This window comes from Dicentrarchus labrax, unplaced genomic scaffold (genome assembly GCF_905237075.1).
Source record: "Dicentrarchus labrax unplaced genomic scaffold, dlabrax2021, whole genome shotgun sequence".
In the NCBI taxonomy this organism is placed as follows: domain Eukaryota; kingdom Metazoa; phylum Chordata; class Actinopteri; family Moronidae; genus Dicentrarchus; species Dicentrarchus labrax.
Window position 1 is genome coordinate 6,756,201 of NW_026136706.1, and position 15,559 is coordinate 6,771,759.

The window sequence follows — 15,559 nt, forward strand, 5'->3', positions numbered from 1 at the left end:
TTGGAACCCCCCTGAGAGCCAACTCAAAATGATTCCCTGGCAAGCAGCACGCTGAAGAACTAGTGCCAGCTATGGGCCTTCCTGTCATGAGATACAATATCAATCTCGGCTCACTGGAACCATGGTGCTACAAATCAGTGTCAGACCACCAAAAGGGTGTACACGCCACAACACAGACTAAATGTACACAGACATACAGATACCGACAAAAGAATAGTAATACCTTACCAGGAAAACAAACATTTCATGTTTTTAGACCACCACAAAAGGTGGCCAGGGACATAATTACATTTAACTTCAATTAGACAGCCTAAACTGACAATGACTAATGGAGTTTCCCATACAAGATAGAGTTTTACCGTCAAGAACAAACCAAAATAAACTGGAGTTGACCTCTAGACCCTGATATGAATGACTGCTCATCTTTCAAGCAGGAGACTGGTAACCATGGAAAACATCATTAAAAGGGCTATTGTGCCCTAACAATCCTTTATTACCACAGAGGTAGCCCCCCTGTGGTAAAAAGATCACATCTGACAGATTTCTTACAAAGTTTCCATGCACGCACAGATATCTCTGCAGTCTTCCCACAGTAATACCCCACATGCACACATATTTAAGCTACATATGAATACATGTTAGTGTATACAGTGTTCCATTGTGTTTCTTTCCCCGTGCTGATGGCCCCCTTAAATTTCATCTGAAATACCAACTCAAAAGATGTAGCTAAGTATATCATGAGACATTCTTAAATGACAGGTCATAGTTAAATGATGTAGGAGTGGGGCTCTATTAAGCCCAAATATGAGTGCCCTCCTCCCACACATCAAGCTAAAAGAGCTGCAGATAAACATCTTAAGGTTCCCAGACACTGCATAGTAGGGGTTCTGATCAGTGAATTTCAGCAGTCAAAGGACTCACAAGTGGGTAGAGGTGGTAGGAAACAAAGTTATTGGGCTGATAAACTGGAAAATAAGGCACTTTAAACTTTAGGGCACACATTTTCAGAGCTTTGTAACACATTATCTTGGCCATTTATTTGTGACCTCATTCAGATTGAAGCCAAAACCCACCAATCTGTTAACCACTTCTACCATAAAACCAGTATGACCACTGGCTGCTGTAGTTACTGGCATAGGCACATTAAGCATTTTTTTGTTAACCGAAACCATGTGCGGTTATAATGCTCAATTGGCAACATTTAACTAACTCTGAAGTTTATCAGTCATTTTCAGAATTTAGGGGCAAAGAGACCTCACAGGGTCAATAGTAACTCAATAGCAAATAATTTGTTACATAAAATCTATTCAGCCTTAGGGTTCCATCTCAGCAGTCACTATAAGAAGCAGTATCCATGGGTAGATTTTTAAGAACACTGAGTTTGAATGAGTGATACCAGATGGTCTTCTTGACTACTATGTTTTTCTATCCATGAATGATTTACAGTGATTGAAAACACTTCAGTGATACCTTGAGGCTACTCTAGCAGGCGATACCAAACATGCATGTGTTGGTGGTGAACCAGCTTCTGGAGAGCCTATAAAAACTGTCCTTGGGGTGTAAAGATGGCAACAAAATCATACTTAGGTCTTTGCAACGCCAGGACTGCTAAGTCTAGTGGCCATTACATCTATTTGGAGATTTTCCAAACACAAATATGGAGCAGTAAATCACTTTACTTAACACTTGAATCAAATAATTGAAATGTGGAGCCATGTTGGAAGGGCCTGTAGTTAACACTACACCTGTGTGTCATTTATGAGACATTAACAAATTAATCCTAACCCTTGCCCTAACCTCCCTGATGTAGAAATCAAAACAATTACCTTGCACACCAGCACATATAAAGTTCAAACAATTTAAACAAATACAAATCTATTTGGGCCTGGATGTGTCAACAATCCTGGAACCAGAGACATCCTGTCCACTCATGTCTCTCAATGAAGCAAGCTGTCAGAAAGATAGTGAAGCTGTAAAAGGACAGTCTTGAACTCCCAGTGATATGGACTGAGGGTGGAGGGCAGGACAGTAGCCCACTTCATAATTTGAGGTGCAACTTGCTCACAGAAACAGACTTTCCCATATTAGACTGTTTAATAATTCTGTATCCACTGAGGGCAGATTCTCACATAAATCATCCCTCACTAGTAACCATAAATATCATTTTTTGATCACCAGGGGTAAACACTGTACTTGGTAGTCCTGGATTTTAGGATTATATAAACAACCAATTATTAGTAGTTAACTAGAACTTGTATAACCTTAGTGAAATTTATAAACCTTGTACAACATTGATTTGTTGTTTGAAAGATCCTTTTGAAACAACAAATCAAGTGCTCTGGTATTTGGCATAACATATTCACTGAATCTAAATGCAGTTTGACACAGTTATTAAAAGAACATGAGATCTAAGAGTTCTTTAGCCGCTTAACTGAATTAAACTACCACAACCTAGATTATGCACGTCACTCCAGAATAGATAAAAACAAGAGCCTTGAATGGTGATTCATCTCTTTTACCTTAAAATTTCCACCTGTTAAAATGTTACCTATGTAAAGTGACTAATCTTTCCAGCTGCCATAAATGCTTTCCTAGCACAGTTAATAAATTGACATTCCACTGAAAACCATTGATGCAAACATGACTGCTTCCCATGCATGCCAAGATAATCTGTCCATTTGTGGACAGACAAATGCAAATCAAGCTGCCTGCAAGCCACTTACTCTCAAAAGAGACATGCAATTCTACATGCCAAATTATGTACAGTATGTCATGCACAAATTGTTTGCAGAATACCAGCCTCCGTCTTCTGCACTTTCAAATGTGTTAAGGCTAATAAAAAAATGACAATTTCTTCAGTATTACAAAAACAAAACAAACAAAAAACAACCATGCCTAAGGCTGAAAGGAAATTCTATTAAATTTCTACCCTATTCCTTATAATTATGTAATGAATATTGCTGGAAACAGATAATTTTTATTTATTTTTATGTTTTATGTTTCTGTTACTACAATGCATGCATTTAGGAAGTCTACAGTTCCACTGGAAGCGGGGATTCAATTCAAATTTTATCTTTTGTTTCCTTGACACTTCTTAACACCATAGACTGTATATCAGTGGATGCAATGATTGTATTTCAGGATAGAATAGACAGAATATATATACAACCACAAACTGCACTGAAATGCATGTGTGCATGTAGAGGTGTGTGTGTATGAATGTTATAATGACCTTCAAGGAGTAACATGCGATCCAAGGGACAAGGGAAACACATACATGCAACACTGTAAGTAGTGCTGGCACCATGCTTGTTAGGCTGTAGCCAGAACTTCCTTTTAATAACAGGACTAACAAACTTTAAGCATGCTTATTTTTCTTTATGATTTTGCTGTGCAGAGGAACAAATGCACTGTTAATGCCTTTGACTGTGCTGACAGGGATATATGTCAAGTTTTGGGTGGGTAGTGGGTGGTAACAGCAGACAAACTGGGGGGATATTGAAAACTGGTTCGAAATGAATCCCAAAACAAGGATTTATTTGAACCAGTGTTTACCTTTCTGGTTACTAACTGACAAGCACCGATACCCATCATCCTCCTTGTCTGGTAGAGTGTGGCACTCCACAGGGAGGCGTCCCTCATCCAGGAGTGTCCAGCAACTGTCCCGCAATACTTCGCAGAAACTCCGGCAAGGCAACACCGGCGGCGGAACCAGAGGGCCACACTTTGGTACCAAGAGAAGGCAGAAAAACCACTCCAAACTATGGTGGCAACGTGACCTCAACAGCCATGCCCATTCGTTAAGCAGTACCTGGACTTCCTCTACACTGCTCTGGTTGAGGTAATTGGGTACGACAAACTGTTCCCCAACCATGGAGGAGCAAAAAGGAAGAGCAGTATCTAGCAACAAGCATTGTGGGGTTTCTACGGCTGGTGCTGATTTAGCTTCTTCTGTGTGGCTTTCAGCTGACCACCTACCTACAGCTGTCTGGCTAATTAAGGTTGCTTGGCTAGGCTTTTGCTCACTGACTGATGTTTGACGAGCATGTAAGATGTGACCCATTTGGCTAGTCACTTCTTTCTTGCTAGTTGCTGAAGTTTGACTAAGCACTTGAAATTCTTCAGCTATAGGTATTAATGTAGTGTCTGGCCTCTTTCTAGCTGTTTGTGGTTTGATAATGAACATTTTTTGGGTATTAGTTGGTGCTTGGGTTGTTGTAGAAAGTGCCTGGCTAGCAAATGAAGCTTGTGTAGTATGTAACACTTGGTTAGGTAAAGGTTCCTGTTTAGGTATTGATTCACCAGCTGGTAACTGAGTAACTTCCACAAGTTCCTTAGTTAGCTGGGTAGTTCCTGAGTTGTTGCCTACAATTGGGGTTACTAAATCTAATGGGGTGGAGTTGTCAAAATGAAATTTTAGCTCATTTGTTTGGGATACTACACTACCACTACCTAACCCCCTAACATCAGTGGGCATGACTTCTCCTTGTTGGTTTTTCTCAGAAAAGCCCTGTGTTTCAAAGTCAGATCCTGTTCCAAATCTAGACTCAGAGCCAGACCAAGGACCTGACTCAGTGTCTGATGTCAACTCAGACTCAAGCCCAGATCCAAGTCCTGATACATTTTCCGTAAACCTTAAACTATCAAATCTTCTAGAACCCATAACCTTTAGTGAAGATGTGCCATTACCAGGTCCTGCTGCTAATCCAGATTCAGACTTGAATCCAGAGTCAGACCAAAGACCTGATCCAGTGTCTGATGCCATTTCAGACTCAAGTCCTGATACATTTTCTGTAAACCTTAAATAATCAGATTCTCCAGAACCCATACCCTTTAGTGAAGATGTGCCATTACCAGGTTTACGTTTGCGTGACGAAATCCCTGCTGTTTCCTTTTCTGATGTATGTTCATTCTCTGGTTGTGTTACAGTGGTCAGTCGAGGAGCCTCAGTGGATTCATCCCAAGTCTGCGCAACATTTTGGATCCCATGTCCTTCATCAATTATCTCTGCTCCAACTCTTGCAAGATTCTCTGATGGTTGTTCTCCACTGCCTGCTGGACTGCCAGATCCTTCATTGTCCACTGTTGGGGGCAAAGTTGTAGTACCAGTCCAGGACCAGAACCAAGCATCAGAGTGGACCACCCACAGGGCCAACAAAAGCAAAACTCCAAACTGGGTCCTCATCTTAGACATAATGTCACATCCACCCGCTTGATCAGGCTCCCAGAGTGAACTATGACATGTCCAGACAGCCACTACACTCCTCACACACACACTTCCCTGCTCTGTCTCCACAGACACTCCACTCAGCAGAGAGGAAAAGTGAAGAGGAGTGCCCCATTCAAAAGAGTAAAGGGGGAGAGCAGGAGGAGGTGTGCTCCGTATTGGCTGCCTTGGCAATATTTCCTCTGCTAACTCCTCCTTCCTCCTCCTTCTCCTTTTGTCACAGCAGTGAAAAGTGATCTCTCCTGCTGACTGATACCTTAGAATTACGGCAGCCTTGCCTTTCAGCGTACAATACTGACGCTTTCAGTGTTTTAAAGAGAAGGGCAATTTGTTCCCCTTGACTCGTTCTCTTTGTTCAAACATGATAATAAGAAAACTACAGATCTAGCTTTAAAGAACTGCAAACTACAATACAGTGGGAGCAAAAGTGTTGGTCGTGTGTCTTCCTAAACAAGAAAAATGGAATTCTATTTTGTGGTGAAGGTTTGAAATATAAGGAGCTATGTTGAATTCCCTCAAATTGGTCCCATTCTGTTGCAGTAATGCAACTAATTACCAAGCAAATTTGCCGTTGCGATATGTTAACATGTTTAAATAAAATCTTAACAACAATATCTTATTATGGTAATTGTATTATTAATAGCATAATGGTTAAATATATTTAAACAAAACAATTCAAAACCACTAAATGTAAACTAAAGAAATCCAATCCCATGGAGCCAGTGAAAGTTTGTATAATTTGTTTATACTTTTTCTTCCTCTAGCTTGGATGTGCCCTTAACCTAATGCCCCTGCATATATTGTCAGTGCTCTGCATGGTGCCATTTATTGTTCAATTCAGTTTAGACCCTGTTTTCAGTGCTCTGTGTTTACACAGAAATCAAGGCCTCTCTTTCTTGTCCAGACTGGTTTCTCATACTGCCTATGTGATCAGTTGACAGAGACCCTCGACATCTGCTAATGGGAGCTTAGTGATAAAAGAACAGGAGGTTTGTGCAAGTGTATCTCTAATGGTAGTGGGGTTTAAAATAAAGGGAAGGTTCTTGTGCATGAAACCTCAGTTGCTGATAGACAGGAACTTGGGTCATTTGTGCACAGCATGCCGATTCCAGATCCATATGTTATGCATAAATGTATTGACACAAGCTTGACAACTTTATCCTGTAGCTCTCTGTCATGGCCTGGGTTCACTGATGATCCAACTGACCCCTGTCTGCAAGATTATGTTTGGTTTAACAAAAGGGGTGGGTGAGCACCAAAGAAATTGAGAAAATGGAAAATATAATAATACTTCAAAGGTGAATGCAATGTAGCCTTCACCAGTTCCTGTGACCTGTTAAAGAAAGTAATACACTATAGCTCACTGATTTATCACAAGGACAAGCTATTTTTGCACTTTTTTCCTGCTGAAAATTTCAATGAAAGAAAAATATTGTGTGTTGTCATATGAAAAGCAGCTTCCTTTTGGGCAAACATGACTAAGGAACTTGTGATTGTCTTAAGCTGGTGTCTATCTGACTTTTAACTATAAGAACATTTGTTCCTTCAAAGAACAAAAGAAAGTAAAAGTCTATTTTCTACTAAAATATATATTTGTCATATTATCAAGAAATACTTTCTATACTGAGTTCAGTGATACAATTCACAAGAGGCTAGTTGGAGCATGATTACTGTTGATATAGATTAGTTGACCCTCTGGGCAAGAAAGAGTTAACCAAGCTACTGTTCACTCTTAAACTGTCAGAACCAGACAGTTTAATTATAGCACAGCAGAATGACAACTTTCTATGGAAAAAAACTTCACTTTCAAGGTGACTTTCAGGCAAGGGACCATCACAAAATGTTTCATGAAACATTTAAAGTTGCTTCAAATTAACCACAAGCAAACTTTTGGACAGACAAATTCAGTGATCAAAGTTGTCTTTAAATCGGTCTGTAAACCTAAATAAATTAGGTTTATGGTAGGGGACTTGGTTAATAAACCCCAGGGTAATAAACTCTGTCTTGTGATAGCTAATGATTAGCCTTAAACATCAGTGTTACCCTCTAATGGATTAATTGGTTCATTGCATTAGGATTTCAGAACAAAATACCAGCCACTCTGAAAATCTGCAAGAATTCGCAAACCAGATCACTGTAACTTAATAATGGTAGAGGTTAAGATTCTGAGAAATTATTGATCAAGCAGTGATCAAAGAAGCCTTTGCCATTCTACACTTTCCAACTCCTGCGGGGAGTCCCACTAGCATAATATGCTCTTTAACCATGTCCCTTTCTGTTATTTTAACCACACAAGATGCCAAATCCTAATGACTGCCTGAAAAAGAATGTATCATCAGGAGACACCAATCAGAGTGCTACTATTCCAAAGATGACAATAGATTCGCCTGAAGGTGTTTTTGTATGAAATAGAAGAGTTTGGATTTTTTTTTATTGACACTTGAAAAATGGGAAACTTTCCAAAAGACGTGGGTGGCCAGGCATACGCTGTGTCAACTAGGAAATGGTCTGCTTATTTTTGTAAAAACCTGACAAGGAAAAGACTAAATTGCACTGAATGTAGTACGTTCACGCTTTTTGGAGTGACAGTTTTTTCAGCACAGGTAATCTGCAGTCATCATACCTTGAACTGTGCCTGTGTCCCTCTTTTCAACATCTCTTTGATGTCTACTACAGCCCGTATAGAGTAGAGGCTGTAAGTCATAATGACAACACGGCAAGAAGATTTCCTGTTTTCAAGAGTGGCATTTGTAATTGGAACAGGTAATTACAGTTGAGTGGTTGAAAAGTTTGCACGGTACTGTTTGTCAAAGACATACAGTAAAGTACTATTTTGCTGATGATACAGCTTTTTCTGGGGAAATTAAAGTAGGCATAGAAAGTGCAACAAAACGTTTCTTGATGGGACAAAGAATTAGAAATTGTGTTGTTGTCGGACAGAAAACAACAGTTTGGCAAACGACTTTTTTTTTTTTTTTTACCAATGTTAACACACATACAGTATAGATAAGACTTGACAGAGAAGATTTCATGTGATTAGTAATTGAACATCTTCCTTGACAACAGTATAAATTACTTCCCTGCACTTTTGTTTTACTTGACAAATGAAGTGTTTCCTATTCTGGAGACTCTCAACTGTCTTTCTGAACTTCCCTTTAACCTAGTTCACATGCTGGTCACCTGCTGTCAAACCTCTGACCCCTGACAGAGAACCATAATCTCAGCTGGGATCTTCCGTAATCTAAAAGGGTCAGTTCACCCAAATTACAAAAAAAAAAATACTTTTTTAGTGCTTTTGTCACCACTAATGGAATTCCATTCACCTTCATTGTATATGGGTGGCAGATAGCATCAGCATAAAAGCAAAACTATCTCCATGGCTCAATACCAAGAGATGTTTTTACTGGTGAAGTGAGTATAAGCCCTAGAGACACATTTATATGTTAAAATTATGTCAAAGATGTTTTATTAAATCAATAAAAATCACATAATTATTTTTAAAATGATATGTGGCTATAGAGTCTAAGCTGGAGTCAGACTAGAAAAATACTGACTATGCATGTATGTTTTTTTCAGTCAATTTCAACTGATTTGGTTTTGCCACTTCCTAATCAAAAGCCTTTATAACACGACTGTGTAGATATTATAGAGCGATATTCCTTATAAATTTCTGTACTACCTGCAACCTGTGAAATCCTGACATGTTTGGGGGATGTACTGAAATTCCAGGCCTCCCTAGTGTCTGCCCTCACAATACACAGACAAAAGCGTGAAACCTAAGACCAGGAATGAGTCTGAGGTCTGAGACCATCAATGGGAGGGTGAATGATCGACTAATTACAACACCAACAAAACCTGCTGAACATAATCCATGAGGGGGCAAAGGTGTCCAATTATCTTCACCGCACAGCAGTATTTTATGCCATACGGACTGTCATTCAGATATTGAATTTCTAATCGAGTGCCAATTTCATCAGTGCTAAATATAGCTTTTCTGAATAATTTAAGAATACATATGCAACACAATATCCTACACAAGTGGCACTGGAAAGAGTATGCATTTAAACTAATCCTTCCCTGCAACTTTAATTTTAACAAAGTCAAAACATGCAATATATACTTACAGTTAGAAAGTCTTTATCATTCAAAAGCAGGTAATAATAATAATAATAATAATAATAATAATACATTAAATTATTAGAGGCGCCTCTCTGGGCACTCGAGGACACCGTACAACACAAAAAAAAAAAAAAAAAAAAGAATTCTACTGCAAGGCAACACTATCAAGTCATTTTGACCTGAGGTGTTACTGCTGTACAAACAAAGAGGCATGAAACTAGACACACGTTACAGCACGGGCTGACAATACAAAAACGTGAGGGTCTACTCTCTGTAGGCTGTAGAGAAGCTACAGGGCCTTTTGGCAGCCCTCCCTGCACCTTCACTGATGTTATTTCAGCAAGTCAGGGTCGTTGACCTCTCGCTGTGAGTCACAGCACAGTCACCGTCTCAGTGGTTATACAAGCATTAAGCTGCAGGGCACTCATAGCTGGGAGTTGTAAATGACACACAAATTAAGATATCCACAGACACTCATGAACGAGCCCACATATGGTTGAAATACACATGCACACACATACACACACAAACAAACTTGGGCTGCAGTCGCACAGCATGTCACAGCTGAGCAGCAGTGTAAACAGTAAGACACAAACAGACATAAACTCCAGTGAACATATGGCTGAACACACACATGCACACACAGACACACACACACACGATCCCTCTTCCTGAGCTGTAACCTTACAGCATGTCACAGTTGAGCAGCAGTGTAAACATATCTCAATTTGAATCAACCGCAGAAATAAAACCACATGAGGAAATGCCGGTAATACCATCATCTGATAATCTTCACTGTGCATCCTCTCTCTCTACATGCTGCATTTGTCTGTCTGTGTCCCTGAGCAACAGGTAGCAACAGAGTGGTGAATCACTGTACAGTAAAGGGACTATTCAATGGCTTTCAAGCTAAATTTAAAGCCTGTTGTTAATCTTGAAAACAGAGTGCACTTATCTCTTCTCTTAAAAGGCACAATTAGTAATTTGTGGCCATGTAACCTCGCAACCTAATGGGAGTTAGTGTAATACGGTCCCGGAATTTAAACTTCACTTTCTTTTGAGCAGAGGTTAACATTGCTGGATAGCAAGCATGCAGGTACTAAATAATAAGACAGTCCAACACTGTTGCAGCACTGAAAGTGGAGGATAAACTGCATTTTTTCCTCACACAAAACAATGTTATAAAGGTTCAATTTATTTTGACTTGTCAGCAGCAGACTGTGCTCTGAAACATACATTGTGTTTCTATACTGCCACTCTACACAGGAGAAATTCAATGTCTGAACGAAAGACCCTAATTCAAATGACATCTTCTCTAAGATCTCCAACCAGTGAATGTGTGTCACTGACTGTGTGAGACAGCCGGAGAATGGGAGGTGGGGGGTTGGCTAACAGAATGGAGGTCAGAAGGTCACAGCTATCAGATTAGGAGGGAAAGGGGTCCTGTTTCCCACAAGACTTATCATAGTCCTGGAACGGCCTACAGGAGCAGGTTGTGAGTGAGGAACCATGTCTGCAGAGTAAATGCCTCTCGTTCAGACTTGATAGCTATTGTAAACCCAAACTGTTGAAGATTCTTAAATTCCTTCTCTATGGAGGAGCTGTAGAGGAGCTAAAAACTTTAGAAGAGGGCTCGAGTGCTGATTGACTACAACACTAAAGCAAACAACACAAAGGGCTGCGTTGGTGTGGGCATGAAAAGAAGAAATGTGAATCAGGCAGTCCTTTGGCAGTAACAAAAGTCGAAGGATTGCACAGCAGTTTTACACTCCTTTGAAGCAGGATTATAGAATTCTGGAAAATTCTCTCCATCTTGATGCTTACAGGGTGTACAATAGTGTATAACTGTAAAATAGTATGCTAGAAGGTCTTCCTTCTTTCAATAAAAGCTGTGCTCTGTTCTCCAGAAGAGGTTGTTTCTAAACTCAACTGTTCTGCCCTGTTGCCCTACAAGTGAATTTGCTAAAGCAGAATGCTGCCAACCAGGGAACTGCTGAACAGATAATGATGACACCCAACCATGTGAAAAATAATGCGAGGAAGCATTTTAGATTCAACACCATAAAGGCAAGAACTGTGGATAAAGGTACAGTTAGACTGTATGCAACTGCTTTACAGTTAGCTTGTCACTCAAATGAAGCAGCAGAGGCACCATCAATGGATGGAACAATTCTACATTGTAGTTCAGACTGTGGGTTGTGTTTAAATCAATATGAATGAATTACCTGTCACTTTGAATTCATTTCAAGTTGATTTTGTTTTAAGTGACAATCTTATCCCAAGTAATGTTCAGAGTAACTTAGTAGTATTTCCCTTTAAAATGAAATGTCACTCAGTATCAGTGACAAAGTGCAACAGTAATGGAACATGTCTCGCAAAAGCCTCTAGCATGAACTCTAACCAAAACTTAAAAGAAAGTGAAATTAAAAACAAGAAACTCCATTACATGGCAAAGTAGGCACTCATCTGTCAATACAGTGCTATCAAACCCAAGCAGATACTGAATATAAGGGCGCATTTTGTTGACAAGCAGTAAAAAACTACTGATTGCTTTGGAGACTACTCGGCTGCATCTTTCAAGAGTTTCAACTGAACAATCCAGTATCCTGTAGAAAGAGACAGACAGTCACACTGAGCCCTGCAGGGTTCCTTAGAGTCCTGCTCAGGCAAGCAGAAACAGCTTGGCTGTCACTCTGAATAAGACACATTCCATAACAACAGGAGAATATGTAGCCTGTGGTGCCTAAACAACAGTTACAGTATAGGAAAGAGGTAGCGGGTATACTGTATATGGGATAGAAGGGAGGCACCAATGTTTTACCATCTTTAATGCCTTGAAGAAATGTCATTTTCTCAGTTAATACCATCACTTATCTAGCAGGGCAGATCAAAGCTAGGCTGTAGTTCCGTATATTAATTGCACCCTGAGAATATGAAAACTATATGTTCAACTTCGTTTAAAACACCAGTAAATTCCCTGGTGACCAATGAGTCCTTGGCTCCTTTGTTGATTCTTTGATATTTAATCAAACCCCATGAAACATGCATGTGTTGGGAACTGCTACCCATGCACCAGCATAACAGAGCAGAACTATAAACCCCCCAATACTCCACAGTCATATATCTATCAAAATGTACACATCTTCAAATTGTAGGTGGTTACCAGAAAATTCCAGTTTCACACAGCTTTATCATCACTCTCAGAAAATATATTATTAGGTGTTGATTTGGATTTCCTTAAAAAAGAGGTGTGATGCAGGAAATTACCAAAGAATTGAAAACCAACTGCCTTGCAGTCATTCTTAAAAAACTTCCCACACCAAAAAGACTACTTGGAGAGTTCTTGTACCTGTAATGACTCCACTAATTAGCGCGCTGTCAAGTCAGAGCTCCGGAAATGTCTGAACTGTAATTGGCCCACAATGCCTAGGAGGCGTTATCTCAACTAATGACGACACAGTATTGATTTCTCTGCCTCAAAGAAAACTTCACCGACTGCAGCACATGGCGAGACGGGCTGGAACTGCAGAGCACATTACTCTTTAGATTAGATCAGATTAGATTAGATTAATTTCAAACATGTAAAAAAAAAAATACAAGCAAGAAAAACCAAAACCAAACAATGGATGAATGGACAGGAAACATAAATAAACAATGAATGTCTGTAGAGAGTATTTTTTTTGTGTTAAGCATAGATAACAGATGATAATAAATGTTTTGTGAGCGTTTACATACAATCATGGTATCATTGCTGTCTATTAAACGTGTTGGGAGGTGCTTCTGGTAGAGTTGGAAAGGAAGAATATTTCCAATGTGCTGCAGAGCCCTGGGGATACACAATCTTTACCACACCAGAGGACTAACAGCTGCATTACAAATAACAAGCAGCAGTTTAGGAAAATCTGATTGTGCTAGCATTTCTGCCTGGAGAATCACTTCACATCCCACAGTAATGAGATGTAGCTGTGGGGAAATAGCTCCCTCTACTGTCCATAAGGTAAGCCACAACTGCAGAAAGTAAAATACACATTTGGCTGATTTAATCACACAGCCTTGCATCAGCTGTGTATTATGAATGGATTCATCTGGACCTACATTTAAAATGAAACCACATTAGAATGAAAACAGTTTTCATCCCACTAAGTGATCCAATTTAAACAGTGCACTCTCAGAATAGCTGGCTGTATTGTATCATGAAGAATGAGATGTTAACAGACATCACAAGTTAAAGTAAAAATAATGACTCTTTGACAAGCTGTCCCACATCCATGCTGCTGCAGACCACGTCCCAGTGACAAAAAGCTAATTTACTAGACAGGTGGTGCTCCCCTAACAAAAACACACCTGTGGAAAATCAAACACAATGTCCGTAAGGCCTGTCAACAGCCAACAGCACCTCGCGGCAGATAAGGCACGTGGTCATGCTGAGGAAAAAACATTGTTTAAAAAAGCTCTGAAAAGGGTATGTGTTCAGTTACTCGCTTCTGTATGTAGTCGAAAGGTAAGAGGGAATGTATTACACAATTTCCTTGTTTAAAAAGATGCTCACTGAGATAATAATCTCATTACAAGGTTTATTTTCATCAGCTGCACCAGTGCGGTGGCCAAGCCTCCGGCAAAACTTAACACACCTGCACTGTTGATGTCACAGCACAAAGGAAAACCGCAAACATGTAATCACAGTTATTCTGTTTCCTGAATGATGGGACTCGACGATTATGTCCTTAAAGGTGTCGGCTCTTTGACATTTAATAGTGCATGAGATGACTTGAAAGAAGACATATGGATAGATTATAGAATTATCACCACTGCCAAAGTAAACCTCTTTTTCACTCAAGCAGGTAACTCAAAACCAATTTTCAATTTTGTGCCAAAAATACACAGAATGTCTACGTAACCTCCGTGTACTTATCAAAAACAAGCGAAAGCATTGGTTAACTCAACCACTTCTGCTGGTTCACTTGTGCTGTTCACGGTTTTCATCAGCAGAGGGCGACTAAATCTCTGCGAGGTTTATGATGGGGTTCACTGGGACACTGACCTCATTACAGTCCAAAGCACTTAGGTCACAGGACTGTCATTAGCATGCACACACATGCACAACACACGCAAATATCAAACGAGAGAAGGGCAGGGCAGACAAAGTCCATCCAGGCCTTCATAGGAAACAGAGCCTAAATATTTAGTTACAGGAACCTGCAGCAAAGTGCCATGTTGCAGACAGAAGTTTTGCATGAGTAACACCACCTACCAGTGTATATGGTACTTTATATTTTATCTTTTTAAATTATGGTATGGTAGTAATAATGCCAATTTTCTCTTATCTTTATCAAAAAAAAAATTTAATATAATAAACTTTGTGACCAGTATGTAAGTAGCTGGCTCCAAACTTCCACTTAAAGCCACGTTATTTACTTTATAGTGAAAACAACAAAGTTCCCTGCTGTATCAAAAGGCCTTACTCCAAAAGCTGAGTGAATTCAAATTGGAATATCATGTAAAAATGTGAATAAACATGCCAACAATAATTAAGTTAACTGAAAAGATGAAAAAGACAATGTCAAACAAAGTTTAACCTGTGTAAAAAAAAGTCCCTTCAACTCTGTGCTAAAAGATATTTGTCTGTAGAACCATGTGGCACTGACGATTTAATGAAGTAAATAAAGTCGTTTTTGAATACCTTATCAGTGTATTTTTCAATACAGCAAAGGAACACAACATATGCTGAGAAAAACTTGTCAAGAATCCAGCTCTAAAAATATTTTTTTATATATTTTCTTTTCATCATGTGCATGCAAGAGTTAATTATTTTATCAAAAGGATGGCCCGGCACGTCTTTGGGTGAACTTGAAGTGAAGGGTCATCCTGACAAATCATTTACCTGCTTTCTAGACCTGAAAAGAATGGAGAGGGACTCTCCCAAACCTGGAATCCAGACACTCTGCTTGTCTAATATGGGCAGGGTCAGAGGGTCACAGAGTTGAAAATGTCCCATTCAGGTTAGTTGCATATTTACCCCGGAATATCTGCGTCTGATGACTCGTACAAAAACATAAAATAATGGCATTCTTTGGGGCTGGAGGAGAAAACACATTAGATATGGTATTATTAGTCATTGGTGTGTTAAAATGTTCAATGGTTTTTGGTTTTCTCGAAGTTCAATGTTTTTTTCTTGTCTTTGTGGTAGAGAACACGGTCATTAGCAAACACCAG

General features: G+C 39.5%; 1 protein-coding gene across 7 annotated transcripts in view; it reads right to left on the minus strand.

The window, feature by feature from the left end:
• The window catches only part of col18a1a (collagen type XVIII alpha 1 chain a), a 71,468-nt gene that overhangs the window by 32,149 nt on the left and 23,760 nt on the right, over positions 1-15,559 (minus strand). For 3 of the 7 annotated variants that reach the window (XM_051403980.1, XM_051403985.1, XM_051403979.1), the window contains exon 1: positions 4,831-5,299. The exons of 2 other annotated variants lie outside the window; for them this stretch is intronic. In XM_051403980.1, coding sequence (XP_051259940.1) covers positions 4,831-5,194 — 364 coding nt within the window. In that variant the 5' untranslated portion in view covers positions 5,195-5,299. Of the gene's footprint in view, positions 1-4,830; positions 5,300-15,559 lie in introns of those variants that run through there. 2 more of the 7 variants (XM_051403982.1, XM_051403981.1) reach the window with 1 other exon arrangement.